This window comes from Siniperca chuatsi, linkage group LG8 (genome assembly GCF_020085105.1).
Source record: "Siniperca chuatsi isolate FFG_IHB_CAS linkage group LG8, ASM2008510v1, whole genome shotgun sequence".
In the NCBI taxonomy this organism is placed as follows: domain Eukaryota; kingdom Metazoa; phylum Chordata; class Actinopteri; order Centrarchiformes; family Sinipercidae; genus Siniperca; species Siniperca chuatsi.
The window spans coordinates 29,609,057-29,622,369 of record NC_058049.1 but is presented as its reverse complement, the minus strand read 5'-3'; the positions used below and the strand labels follow the sequence as shown (position 1 = coordinate 29,622,369).

The 13,313-nt window shown below is 42.6% G+C and overlaps 1 protein-coding gene across 3 annotated transcripts; it reads left to right on the top strand.

The window, feature by feature from the left end:
• The first annotated feature begins 244 nt into the window (after positions 1–244).
• On the top strand, positions 245–12,003 carry pcdh18b (protocadherin 18b). Of its 3 annotated transcripts, none has more exons than XM_044205666.1 (4): positions 245–3,213; positions 3,767–3,855; positions 4,225–4,340; positions 10,509–12,003. In XM_044205666.1, the coding sequence occupies exons 1-4, from the start codon at positions 712–714 to the stop codon at positions 11,465–11,467; spliced, it is 3,666 nt and encodes a 1,221-aa protein (XP_044061601.1). In that variant the 5' UTR covers positions 245–711; the 3' UTR covers positions 11,468–12,003. The 3 variants fall into 3 exon arrangements, with proteins under 3 accessions (XP_044061601.1, XP_044061599.1, XP_044061600.1); XM_044205664.1 differs by having other exon boundaries at positions 246–3,213; positions 4,225–4,394; XM_044205665.1 differs by having other exon boundaries at positions 247–3,213; positions 3,800–3,855; positions 4,225–4,394.
• The last annotated feature ends 1,310 nt before the right edge of the window (positions 12,004–13,313 follow it).

The following is a 13,313-nucleotide window of genomic DNA, read 5'->3' as shown; positions in this document are numbered from 1 at the left end:
TTCAAGTCAGTGTGCGGTTGTGTTAAAGGTGACTGAGCCCTGAACAACTCCGCCTCTGGCCCATTGTTGTGGCACACTTTTAATACGGGGGTGTCCTCTCTGTTTGGGGGGGCTACCATCAATAGTCCCTCCTGTGCTGCTTGAAGGAGGTCATTCTGGTGATTTAGGAGAATGGGTGAGGGAGTGGAAGGGGGGGGTGTATGGAAAAGAGACGCAGTTTGGGTGCGGGGCGGGCTGAGAAAGAGACTGGAGTGGCGACAGAGCAGAACGTACTGAGCAGAGCGCACACACACACACACACACACACACACACACACGGACTCCTTCTCTCTCTCTCTCTCTCTCTCTCTCTCTCTCTCGCGCGCGCAGACTGGGAGAAAGCTGCGCCTTTTCTTCGCCTGGACACCAACACTCTCACTCATTCACTGGCGCACCGACACGAGGCGACGGCATATGGTGATACATGCAACAGACCGGTCTACAGTTAGAGCGCCGCGGTTTGCTTTTGTGTGTGTTCCAAAAGAAGGAAAGTTTCCTTCTATATTTATCCATTTATTTATTTATTTTTTATTTATTTTGCGGAGTTTTTGCGGACAGTGAGCAGCAGCGGAGGGTTTAACATGCCAGACGTCTGAGAATACATCTACCAGCCCCCCCCCCCTCGATTTTTTTCCCTCTGTGGAAGTAATCGCCACAGTGTGCGCGCAGAAGATGGGGGCAAAAATGATACAAACCAAAGGAAATATATTATCCTCGGCACTTATCAAACTACTGCTTTTGATCGTGCTTATGCACGGCGCCACCGGTAAGACTTTGAAATATAAAGTTTACGAGGAGCAGAAAGTGGGCACGGTTATTGCACGGTTGAAGGAGGATGTAGCCGGGGTTTTATCCAAACTACCGAGTTCCCTGACCTTTCGGTTCCGCGCTATGCAACGAGGGAGTACGCCGTTCCTGTCTGTCCGGGAGGAGGACGGGGAGATCAGTATTGGCACCAAAATCGACCGTGAAAAGCTTTGTGAGAAAAACTTGAACTGCTCGATTGAATTCGATGTGGTCACACTCCCGACAGAGTACCTGCAGCTGTTCCATGTGGAAGTGGAAGTGCTGGACATTAACGACAACTCCCCGCACTTCTCCCGCGCCATCGTCCCCATTGAGATCTCCGAGAGCGCATCCGTGGGGACGCGCATCCCGCTGGACGGCGCCGTGGATTCGGACGTCGGGGAGAACGCCCTGCACACATACTCCCTGACTCCAAATAACTTCTTTAAGATCGACGTGAGGACCAGGACGGACGGGGCCAAGTACGCAGAGCTGGTGGTAATGAGAGAGTTGGACCGGGAGGTGCAGTCCAGCTACCAGCTACAGCTCACGGCCTCGGATAATGGTGTACCCCCAAAGTCTGGCTCCACTTTGCTCAAGATCAGCATCTCTGATTCCAATGACAACAGCCCAGCCTTTGATGACCAAGCTTATATCATCAGTTTGCTGGAAAACTCTCCCCTTGGGACTCTAATCATTGATTTAAACGCCACAGATCCAGATGAGGGCACTAATGGGAAAATAGTGTACTCGTTCAGCAGTCATGTCTCGCCAAAGATTTTGGAAACATTTAAGATAAACCCAGAAAATGGCCACATTACTCTTATTAAAAAAGTGGACTATGAAACCACTGCTTCCTATGAGCTGGATGTTCAGGCTCAGGACTTGGGCCCTAATTCTATTCCCGGACTTTGCAAAATTGTGGTGAAAGTGGTGGATGTGAATGACAACAAACCAGAGATAAACATCAACCTGATGACGCCTGGCAAAGAGGAAGTGGCCTACATTTCAGAGGGCGCCCCTGTGGACACATTTATAGCTCTGGTGCGTGTTGACGACAGCGACGCTGGGCTCAATGGTGAGGTGGTGTGCAGGCTGCACGGCCACGGCCACTTCAGACTCCAGAAAACCTATGAGAAAAACTACATGATTCTCACCAATGTCTCACTGGACAGGGAGAAGAGGTCAGAGTACAGTCTGACGGTCATAGCTGAGGACAGGGGCTCCCCCAGCCTCTCCACCATTAAACACTTCACTGTTCAGGTGCTGGATGAAAACGACAATCCTCCATGTTTTGAAAAGAGCCGCTACGAGGTCTTTAAATCAGAGAACAACTCTCCTGGAGCCTACCTGATGACCGTAGTGGCCTCAGATCCAGATCTGGGCACCAATGGCCAGGTCACCTACACCATTATAGATGCTCTGGTCCATGGGAGCCCCATCTCCACCTACGTCACCATTGACCCTTCTAATGGCGCCATCTACGCCTTACGCAGCTTTGACCACGAAGACGTCAGCCGGATCGCCTTCACTGTTCAGGCACGTGATGGGGGAAACCCTGCACTATTAACTAACACCACAGTCCTGCTGACTGTTTTGGATGAAAACGACAACTCACCCATCATCCACGCTCCCTCCCTCCGGAATCACACTGCTGAGGTGCCGGTGTGGAAGTATGCATCACCTGGTCAGCTGATCACTGCGCTTAAAGTCATGGACCGCGATGCCGGCGCCAACGGAGAGGTGAGCTGTGCCATCGTCAGTGGCAACGAGGACGGGCTCTTTGTGATGGACGCTCGTCGATGTGAACTCAGGACTAACGCCAGCCTGGAGCAGGCTCCGCGGGACATAATGGAGATCAGGGTGGAAGTTCAGGACAGGGGCACCAGTCGGCTGTCCACAGGGGCCCTCCTCAGGCTCTCCTTGCAGGAGAATATGGACATCCTCCCTCCTCTCTACCCCACCGGCTCCAGCCAGGTCCCACTGGATCTCTCCCTCATCGTAATCATCTCTCTGGGCGCCGTTTGCGCTCTGCTGCTCATCGTCATGGTGATGTTCGCGACCGCCCGCTGCAGCCGTGAGAAGAAAGACCCCAGACACAACTACAACTGTCGCGTGGCGGAGAGCAGCTACCAGAACCACCCCAAAAAGCCCACCAGGCAGATCCATAAGGCGGACATCACCCTGGTCCCGACTGTCAACGGGACTCTGCCTATCCGGGCCCACCCACGCTCCCCCTCAGCCTCCCCTACACCTGAGAGGGGCACCCTGGGGAGCAGGCAGAGCCATCATAGCCGCCAGTCCCTCAACAGCCTGGTCACCATCTCCTCCAATCATGTGCCAGAGAACTTTGCCCTGGAGCTGGCTCATGCCACACCTCCTGTAGAGGTAAGACGATGACATTTCAGTTCCTTTCATGCTTTTAGTTCATTTTCTTTAAACCGACAGTCTGTCATGACTGCTGTTTGTGCTAAAAGTAGTAGTATCTATATAGTACCAAATCATAACAAGTTATCTCAAGGCACTTTTCATAGAAAGCAGGTCTAGACCGTACTCTTTATAATATTAAAACACAAGGCTTTATTTGTTTTAAAAATTGATTGTGCATCTGCTGAACCCAAAAGATAAACCACTTGTATTTATGTCCAAAATCATATACTATGCACGTTTTATGTCTTATATTCAGTATTTTTTCCCTTGCTCCCATATTCTGTTACCTTCAGCCCTTTGTCTCATGTTTTTGTTGACCATCACATTCAGGAGCAAGTCACAAAGTCATGCCACCCTCCACCCCTACCCTTTCCCCACAATGCCCCCCACCCAACATTGTCTTGTGGTCTTGCTTGTTTGACTCCATTCATTTTCCCCTCTTCATTTTTTCCTTTTATTTTTGTCTTTTTCTTTCTTTTTTGTCTTTTTTTTGTTTCTCTTGGGATTGTAGCAAGTCTCACAGCTTCTGTCCATGCTCCATCAGGGCCAGTACCAGCCACGACCAAGCTTCAGAGGCAACAAATACACCAGGAGCTACAGGTAATGCACACGCAAAATAATGCTTTTAAAGCCTCTGTTGTCAGACATTGGCAGAAGTAAGGTCAAAATTAAGGGATACTCTTTTGTACATCTCTATAAAATCACGGTAAAACATTTCCACACGATTTTGTCTGATGTCAGTATTTTCACATAGTCCCTTCCCTATCCATATCCAGTAGCTTCTTGGTATGCTCAATAACTTCACATTTGCATAATTTTATGTAAAACCTCTTCTGCAGAGCGCTCTCTGCCTCTCTGTGCACCTTATTATCCATCAGTAGCATGGCAAACATTTGATAATATTATTGTCAATGATTAGCCAGTCCTCTGTGAGAAATGTATCGAATCTCTGTCTGTCTCTCTGTGCAGATATGCCCTGAATGAGATGGACAAGTTCAGTCTGAAGGACAGCGGTCGTGGAGACAGTGAGGCCGGGGACAGCGACTACGAGCCTGGCAGGGAGTCACCCATGGATAGGCTCCTTGGTGAGGGCTTTACTGAGATATATGCCCCTGATGGCCAGCACAGAATGCATGCAGGTACACCCTTGGCCCCCCATCCACCACACCCCACAACCCTCCCTTCATGTCCCATCATTCCCCACCTGTCTCCTTAGCATCTAGTCCTGAATCCAAAGTGCAATCTTTTTATCAGTTTCTTTTTCAGTGCAATTCATTAAATCCTTGTGTTGTAAAGTAGGTTTCCAAAAAACCTTATACTGTATCTGCTCAATTTCACAGGAAGATTTTGAGCAAATAATTGAAGGGCTAACAATCATTTTCATTATTGATTCATCTCTATACTTTGTCAAATAATGAATTAATGGATTACTATATAAATGTCAGAAAATAGTGAAAAATGGCCATGACAAGTTTCCACATACCAAGATACCCAGATACCAAGAAGTCTCTAAAAAAATTGAACAGTTCTAAACCCAAAGATATTCAGTTTTGAATCATGTAAGATGTAGAAAAGTAGGACATCTTGACATGTGAGAGGCTGGAACCAGCAAATATAGGGAATTTTTACTTGATTTGTTTTCTGTCGACTGACAAATTGAGTAATCAACTAATCGTTCAGCTCTAAAAGACTTACAACTAACAGGATACATCTGTTCAGTGTAGATAATTATTCCATCCACGTCACTACATGGTCAATAAACTCTGGTCAAACACTGGCCCACAATTTCTTTCTTCTTACAATATGGCTCAACTGGGCTAAACCACAGTTTCTCAACCTTGGGGTAGCAACTCCATCTAGAGGTCACCTGGTGAGCTTAGATTGTGGCAGATTTGTTAGACTGACATATTGATGTGTTCAAAATAGTTTTAATAAAGGGGTCAAATAAAGTGTTTAGAATTAGAAATCTTAAAGGATATGATCAGATTCCTTTAAGCTGCTTAAGAGTTATTGGTTGCTGCAATCCTTCCTCCTATCCATACTGGGCCTGAAGTGATCCCTTTCTAGCACAGTTCTTGATGGAGGACAAAATCCACAGTCCTCATTCTCTGCAAAAATGCATTCCAAGGTTCAGGCAAATGTGCACATTTTATGTTGTTGGTAATTTTATTGATTTTATAAATGTTTATGTTATAATTATTTATTTATTTGATTATTATTTAATCATAGTATTTCTTTAAAATATGACTTCCTACACTTAGAATAAACATTTTTATTTAATTGTACTCATATTTGCTTTTATAATAAATTTGTTGGTTGTTGGTTTGTCGGTATGTATCACGTGATTTGCCTTTAAATGTAATGATCTTTTTTTTTTTCTAAAAATGACCATTATTTTGAAAAATCACATCCCATTTAAGAAATAATTAGTATTGGTATCGGTATCAGTATCGTCAAAATTGTAACAGAAAGTATTGGTATCATATTGAATTAAGGAAGTTTGATCGCCCATTAGCTACAGCGGAACTTAAGAATTTTACACATAATGCCCCATCACTAGTGGAGTCAAGCTATGAAGTGATCACTTGAGGGACAGTGACTAATAGCTCAATGTACCTATGGGGAAATTAGTATTGTATTAAGACAAACTTGAAAAAACTGAACCTATCTTTTAATTTCTGTATAATTACTTGTCGAGCTCCCTCCGTACTCTTGAAAACAGAGTGCAACAGGATGCCATACACAAATCCACATGACCAAGTGACATGTCTATTGCTGGGATCATGAGAATTTTGTAACCCATAAACAGGCCACAATAGGTTGAGAAACCCCGGTTTAAGCCATAGCACCACACGTCGCTTTATTCATCTGCTTCCCGTTAGCAAAACACTGTTTTAGCAATTTCCGCGTGCCTTTTTTGTCCTGCATTACAAGTGGATGCATGTGCATTGGCCTGGAGGTTTGTGAATGATACTGTACATACTCAACCACCAAGTTTCACGTCCCTGTCACTAAGTTCTTGAGATATCTCTCCAGATAGCTCAACTGATCCTCCCTTACAGCCACCCATCTCTTCTCCTTGCTGTCACACTGCATGGAGTTTCCCTCCTCTCCACAGTCGAGTTAACAAGGAAGAACTTGTTGAATATTGATTGAAACTACTGACTTCGAAATATTCTACCCACCTAGCATCAAATATCTGGCAGGTTTCACGGACTAGTTGAATTAGAAACACTTGGTCACACACTAAAATTCCTCCATCTTAGCTAACGTCACACAGGTTGCAAGCTACCGCAGCTTCTTTTATCACGCCATCCATCTCCTCCCAGAGCTCCCGCTTCTTTACAGCCAGCTTCCCACACAGCCATCACTCGACACTGCATTTGAGCTACATCCCAATTAAAGTTGAACCAGACGGGCAGACAGTCTCATCACTAACACCTCCTCCCTCCCTCCCTTCATAGCTTTGTGGAGGAGCTCTGCTCGTTAGTCACTCTTCTTTTTCCCACCTTCAAGCCTTCACTTTCAGCAGTCCAAACTGAAGCCCTCGTGCTCCTGTGATGAAAAGGAGGCATTTAATTGCCATGTGACGAATAGTTGCTATGGAGTCGGCACAGAGTTGCACTCGTGATTAAGCCCTGAAGAGCATAATTACATCTCAAAGCTCACCTTTCTCCTTCTGTATGTCCAGCCTGCCTCCCGCCCCTGTGTCCACTGCAGCGTGGATGATTTCGCGCAGTGTTTAGTCAGTGTCCTGTCATTATGGCTGGATATGGTAGCCCTCCCTGCTCAAGGGGAGAATGAGATACAAACTCCTTGTTTGCAGCCCATCTAGATGCACACGATTGTATACAGCATATTACCAGGGAATGTACTTTCAGGTTTAAAACACTGCAAAACTCATACTCAAATACTTAAAGAACTCTTTAGGAAAACTAAGGAAACTCTCCAAACCAGTAGGATTAAACGAAATGTATGAGAACAACTCTGCACTCATTGTGATTTGTTTTTTAAAAGAATAGTATGACTTTTTGGGAAATACACATTTGTGATTGAGATGAGAAGATCAATACCACTTTTATATCTGTGTGTTATGTACAGAGCTGAAATCGGGACGTGGTTAGCCTAGCTTAGCATAAAGACAGAAGCAGGAAGAAACTACTAGCCTGGCTCTGTCCAAAGTTACCAATTAATATGTTGTATCTCATTTTTTAATACACTGTAATCTAAAAATGATGGAAGTTACCAGCTGGAACTATTTCTTGGCGAATAACAGCTGGTTGCAGTAAGTTCCTGGAGTCCTGCCGTTGTTACAGTGAGATTGTCAGGTGTGGTACCATCGTGCTAAGACCTAAACCAAAACCCGTGCTCAGTGACCGAATCTTTCAACCCATGCTATAACCAGAGAGGCTGCAGAGTACTGGGTGGATAGATCAAATTTTGTTTGTCAAGAATGATTAACTCCCCCTAAAACCCAGATTGTTGTTTTTAGTACTGATTAAGAAAACAAGATATGACATGTTAATTAGGTAGGTATTTTTCTTCACTTTAGACTGAACCAAGCTATTTGTTTCCCCCTACTTTCAGTATGAATCCTAAGCTAGGTTTACCACTCAAACTCCATACTAACACACAGAAATGAGACTGATATCAATCTTCTTACCTCTTGTAAAGAAAGTGAATTAACCTATTTCCCAAAATGTTGAACAATTCATTTTACAAATCTGAGGATTTTTGGACTCTTTATAGCACAGAGGTCCAGGACCCTGACCAGAAAACCCTTGACGAACCCACTGTACTCAGGCTACATGGTTATCCTTTTAGATATTTAAAGACAAAATAGCGTCACCCTTAAAATTTAGGACATCTTTTCAGACTAAAACGATATACAAGGTCTCCTGCTTTGTCAGTGTTACAGAAGTAGACCTCTTATCCACAGACACTGATGTACAGAAGGTCTGTGAACAGTTTGTCTATGATAACATTGATTAAAAATATTCTCTATTGCTGTCGAGCCTGACCCATTTTTTTTTTGCATAAAGAATGAACAGTGTTGTCACATACAGGCAGCAGTGAAGGAAGGCATGTACTGTACATAAAGCTACTTATTATTTTCCTCATGAATGGGTTAAAGGAGCACTCCACCAATTCTACATGTCAAAGTCAGTTTACTACTTGTGAGGAGTACTAAAACAGTTGTATAATATCTTGTGTAGCCCTGGAGGAGCTTTGTCAACTGTGGGAAAATAACCCCGATGATGTCATAGTGATGTCATCAGGGTAACTTCAGCTTGGGCGTGGAGACAAACTTTTAACAAATTCATAACTAAGCCTGTGTCACTAAATGAGTGCATGTAGTTTGAAAGATGTGGGCATTTACCATGCAGGGAGTGCTGTCGAGTTGCATTATAAGAAGTGTAGGATCCAGTGTTTGTGGAGCTTGGAACTAAAAGTCAGGATATCTTAGCAGCCTTTAGTGCTTTGATTTTGACCATTCTTGTTTTACTCTTTCTCCCACAACCACTCAGACTTCATGGAACTGCAATACTAAATTGTTGGCATGTCCCTTTAAATATGTCCTCACATTGTAGTCTTCAGTTTAGTCTAAATCTCACTGCCAATACTCCTTGTCTTTCCCTCTGCTCGGTGGATAACAGCACCCTCTCGCTGCTTCTTATCAGGGATAAAAGTAGAATTTATTTTCTGATATAATCTGATAAAAGAAAAGCTCTCAAGTAAACAAACACATTTTTGGCAGCAAGCCATGTAGTCTAGAGTTCTGCGAAAACTAGTCTGATAACTTAATTGGCATGTAAATCAGTCAATATGTCAGCTGAACTGACTTTACAGTCAGTCAGACATGCAGGCTTTCAGTTAATGTTTGACTGTCTTTTTCATTTTTACACACAAATCAGTTGAGTTAAATCTTTAATTTTTACCCTTTCATCAGCAGGGCAACCAATCTGCTGCTTCCCCCGCACAGTTTTTTCCCTTCCAGTGCACCCAAATGCACTTTCCATCTGCTCTAAGATGTATTATAAATGTTCCTTTCATGTTAATGAGGGGATAACGAAGTCCCTCAATAGCACGACTGAAAAGCGCCACACTCCTTTAATGAAGGCTTTAAGTTGGCATATTTGATTTGTCTAATTTATTCTTCTGAGATTTTCTATTTGAAGATTTAATATTGAAAAGATCGACTTGAAAGGGAAAAATGCAGGGCTTTTAGAGAAGGAGTTATTTTGAATGGGTAATAGGCATTGATCAGCCTTGCTGAATGGTCTCTCCATGGTAAATACATTTGAAGGTACAGTAGCAGGCAGTGCTCCTGCAGAGAGCCTTTCAGATTAATTAGGGCAGATTTCCACCATGTTTCCAGAGACGGTGTAGCAAAAAAACCTGAGGAGAGGCATTCAAATATTAGCTGGATGGAAAACAACTCACAAGAATCACCTTTTTGTGATAAAATCTATGGTTGTTTCGTTCAAACATGAAAAAATTTACATCCACATAAAATAATCTCTTTTGATCTATTTTAGTATTATCTGCAATATACATCAAGATACATCTAATATAAACACTATGGTGTATGTGATCACTCACATACAAACATTCACCTGCATAGCACATACAATACATATGCAACTGCTGAACCAACCTCAGTACAGCCTAATTTTCTAATTAATATTGTGTAAATACAGCTGAAACAATTAGGCGATCAGGAGAAAATTATTTTGATAATGGATTAATTGTTTCAGTCTGTTAATCAACCAAAAATGGCAAATGTGAGGATTTTGTTCTTTTCTCTGTATTACATCATTGTAATTGAATATCTTTTGGGTTTTGGACTGTTGGTTGGACACAACAACAAGACAAAGACGTCGATTCTGGCTCTCGGAAATTGTGGTGTTTTGACTTTTTATCAAAAGTCTAAGACTAAACGATTAATTGACAAAAAAAAATCAATAATGAATATAGGTGTTAGTTGCAGCCCTAGGTGTAAATACTTACTTTTATGTTCTCTTTTCAACACCAATGAGTAGGGCTGGGTATAGTTGTCAACTTTTTGATACTAGTATCAATTGGGTCTAAACACAAGCAAATAACTTAAATATTATATATAATAAAAAACAAAATTGGTAGGAAAGACGAATTGAGGTTGATTCCTAGCTCTATCCATTTCTGACTACAGTGACTACATGTGCAGCTCAGCATTCCTGATAACTTATGAGTATTTCTGTCTTTCTTCCCAGCTATGAGGCTATGCACAGAGGAGTGTCGTGTCCTGGGTCACTCAGATCAGTGCTGGATGCCCCCCCTGGCCTCCCCAGCCTCATCCTCCTCCGACTACCGCAATAACCTCTACATCCCTGGGGAAGAAGCCCGCCAAGCCACCGACCTCTCCCAAGAAAATACCCTGCAGCCCTGCACTGACACCGGCCCTGCCCGGAACCAGAGCTTCTCCACCTTTGGCAAGGACCTGGGCAGTGAGGACGGTGGAGAAGAGGAGGGGGGAGAGGGCAGTCGGGGCGAGGCCAGAGATGAAGACCTGTGTGGGACCACATCGTTGCTGTCAGAGATGAGCAGTGTGTTCCAACGGTTGCTACCCCAGGGTCTTGACTCGTTCGTCCAGGTCAACGAGAACCAGAAGGGGACTAGTATGAGTGGGGTAGGCATCCCCATGACTGGATCTTTAGATCGCAGAAGGGGCCATCTCCCTGGCAAGCCCAACCCCTCCGTCCACCAGCAGGGCGTGGCAGCCTGGGCAGCCAACACCCACTTCCAGAACCCAGGCAGCAGCATCGGCCCATCTGGCCACCACCAGGCTGGCAGCTACCACACCCTGAAACCCAGCACCAAGCTCAGCTCCCAGAGCAGCAGCCACAAGGGCTCACAGGCATCCAAAAACAGCCCCCAGAACAGCATCCACACCTCCAAACCCCACAGCAGCCCCCTGCTCACGGCATTGGTCAGCCCCACTCTGGTGCAGCCTTCTCCGGCCCCGGTGCCAGTGCCGGTACCACTCCCCGGGCCCTCCTCCAAGTGGTTGCCGGCCATGGAGGAGATCCCAGAGAACTACGAGGAGGACGATTTTGACTCAGTGCTCAGCCACCTTCAGGGAAAACGCAGCGACAGCCGTCACGAGCTGGTAGACGCCAGCGAGCTGGTGGCTGAGATCAACAAACTCTTACAGGACGTCCGACAGAGCTAGACTTTCTGTTTCTTATGCTCTTTATTTATTCACCACTCACTGACTGAATAAAAGTGAGGGACTGTGGCAAAAGAAGGACAGAAAAAAACTGAAATAAAAACAAAGACAAAAAACAAGACCTGCAATTGTTGTTAAAGTTGCATTTCTATGTAATAATTGTGTTTTGTGAATGCTAAATATCCCAAAAATTGTTTGTTATTGATGGTTTGGTACACAATGTACACTATGTGACTGTATTTATCTTTGTATTTTAAAAATACCTTTGTATACTTATATTTATAAAAAAAGTGTATATAAACTTAATCAGAAGTCTATTTTTATATTTTGAATGCATGTTGAGTACAAAAGCGTTAAATCAAGACTTTGACATGCGATCGACATTCTATATATTTAAATTGTCTTTTTTATTGTGATTATTTTTTATTTGTCACTATGATATATACACATGAATATATTAATGAATTAATGGACACTTGTCTTTGTGGATTATTGTGTATGTGAGGGGGTACACAAATAAAAATAATAATACATAAACATTTTTCAGGTGTCTGTGGTTTATATGTTGTTATAAGTTTTGTTGTGGTAGTCGGAGGTTCTATATTATTTCATGTACTTCATGAGAGGGAATAAATACTGTTTACCTCCAATAAAATACAACATGTACTTTATTCCATGTATGATTACAATTCAATATCAAGCTACTGTACAAGTAAATCCCACATCTCACACAAAACTTCACTCTGCTGTGGATTGAAAGGAGTTGAAGTGGGTCTTAATGGCTTTTCTCATCAGGGATCAAACTCACAATACGAAACAACAGCATCTTTATACTAGAGCCACATGCTGCAACAACCAATCTGAAAGGAATTAAAGTACAAACAATGGATTTAAAGATCTATAGAATTGTGGGAATAGAAAATACTTGAAGAAAAATGCACAGTAAGTGATTGTTATCAAGAACAGAAATTCAAATTGGGTGGGGGGTTCAAAGATTGGAGAACCAGTTCAAGTCTTATATCCAAACTAGAATGAATGAAGGTTATAAGAATGTTCATAACCTTAAAGAAAAGCAAAACATTTAGAAAATTCTATTTTTCAAAAGCCAAGTACTATTAAGGAAATATGTTGTAAGTAGGTGACAAAACACTCTTACCACAAGGTCCACTCAGATGCTGTGTATGCATCATACGGTCTTCCTTAACAGATAAAGTTTGCCCAACTCCTTGTCATTACTGTCAGGGAGTTAGAGATGTTCAAATTTACATTTTACTTTATCTGAGCACTTTAAAGACTTCTCTGCAAGTAAAAGCCTCAGAACAGCTTCTAAATTGACTTTGTGATGAGACTGGTTTGTTAACTACTGCTTACAATCTCATTGAAGTAAGAGGTGAAATAATACACAACATATCAGGTAAAAATTCCATATAAAAGCTTCCCAGTAAATAGTCATCAAAAAATCATATCAAGCCAATATTTCAATGCAATACCAATGAAGATAAAACTTTCTTGTTCAGTACTGAAACATTTAGGCAATTAACTGATTAGTCGATCAACATATATTAATTGACATCCATTTAGAGAATCAGTTAATCATTTCAGTAATATATAGAAATTAGAAAATGAAAAGAATTTGAAAGATTCTCTGGTTCTGATTTCTCAAATAACAGGATTTGCTGCTTTTCTCTGTTTTATATCATTGTAAACTGAATATGTTTGGGTTTTGGACTATTGGTCAGACAAAAAAAAAAGACATTTGAAGATGTCATCTTTGAACTTGTTATAGTCTTTTTTAAACATTTTTTTCACATTTTATAGACAAAACAATTAAACGATTAACTGAACAAAT

Coding starts and splice junctions, on each gene's coding strand:
- pcdh18b (XM_044205664.1), top strand. CDS start 712: ATGGGGGCAAAAATGATACAAACCAAAGGAAATATATTATCCTCGGCA. Junction 3,856..4,224: donor AAATACACCAGGAGCTACAG/GTAATGCACACG, acceptor CTCTCTGTGCAG/ATATGCCCTGAATGAGATGG. Junction 4,395..10,508: donor CCAGCACAGAATGCATGCAG/GTACACCCTTGG, acceptor CTTTCTTCCCAG/CTATGAGGCTATGCACAGAG.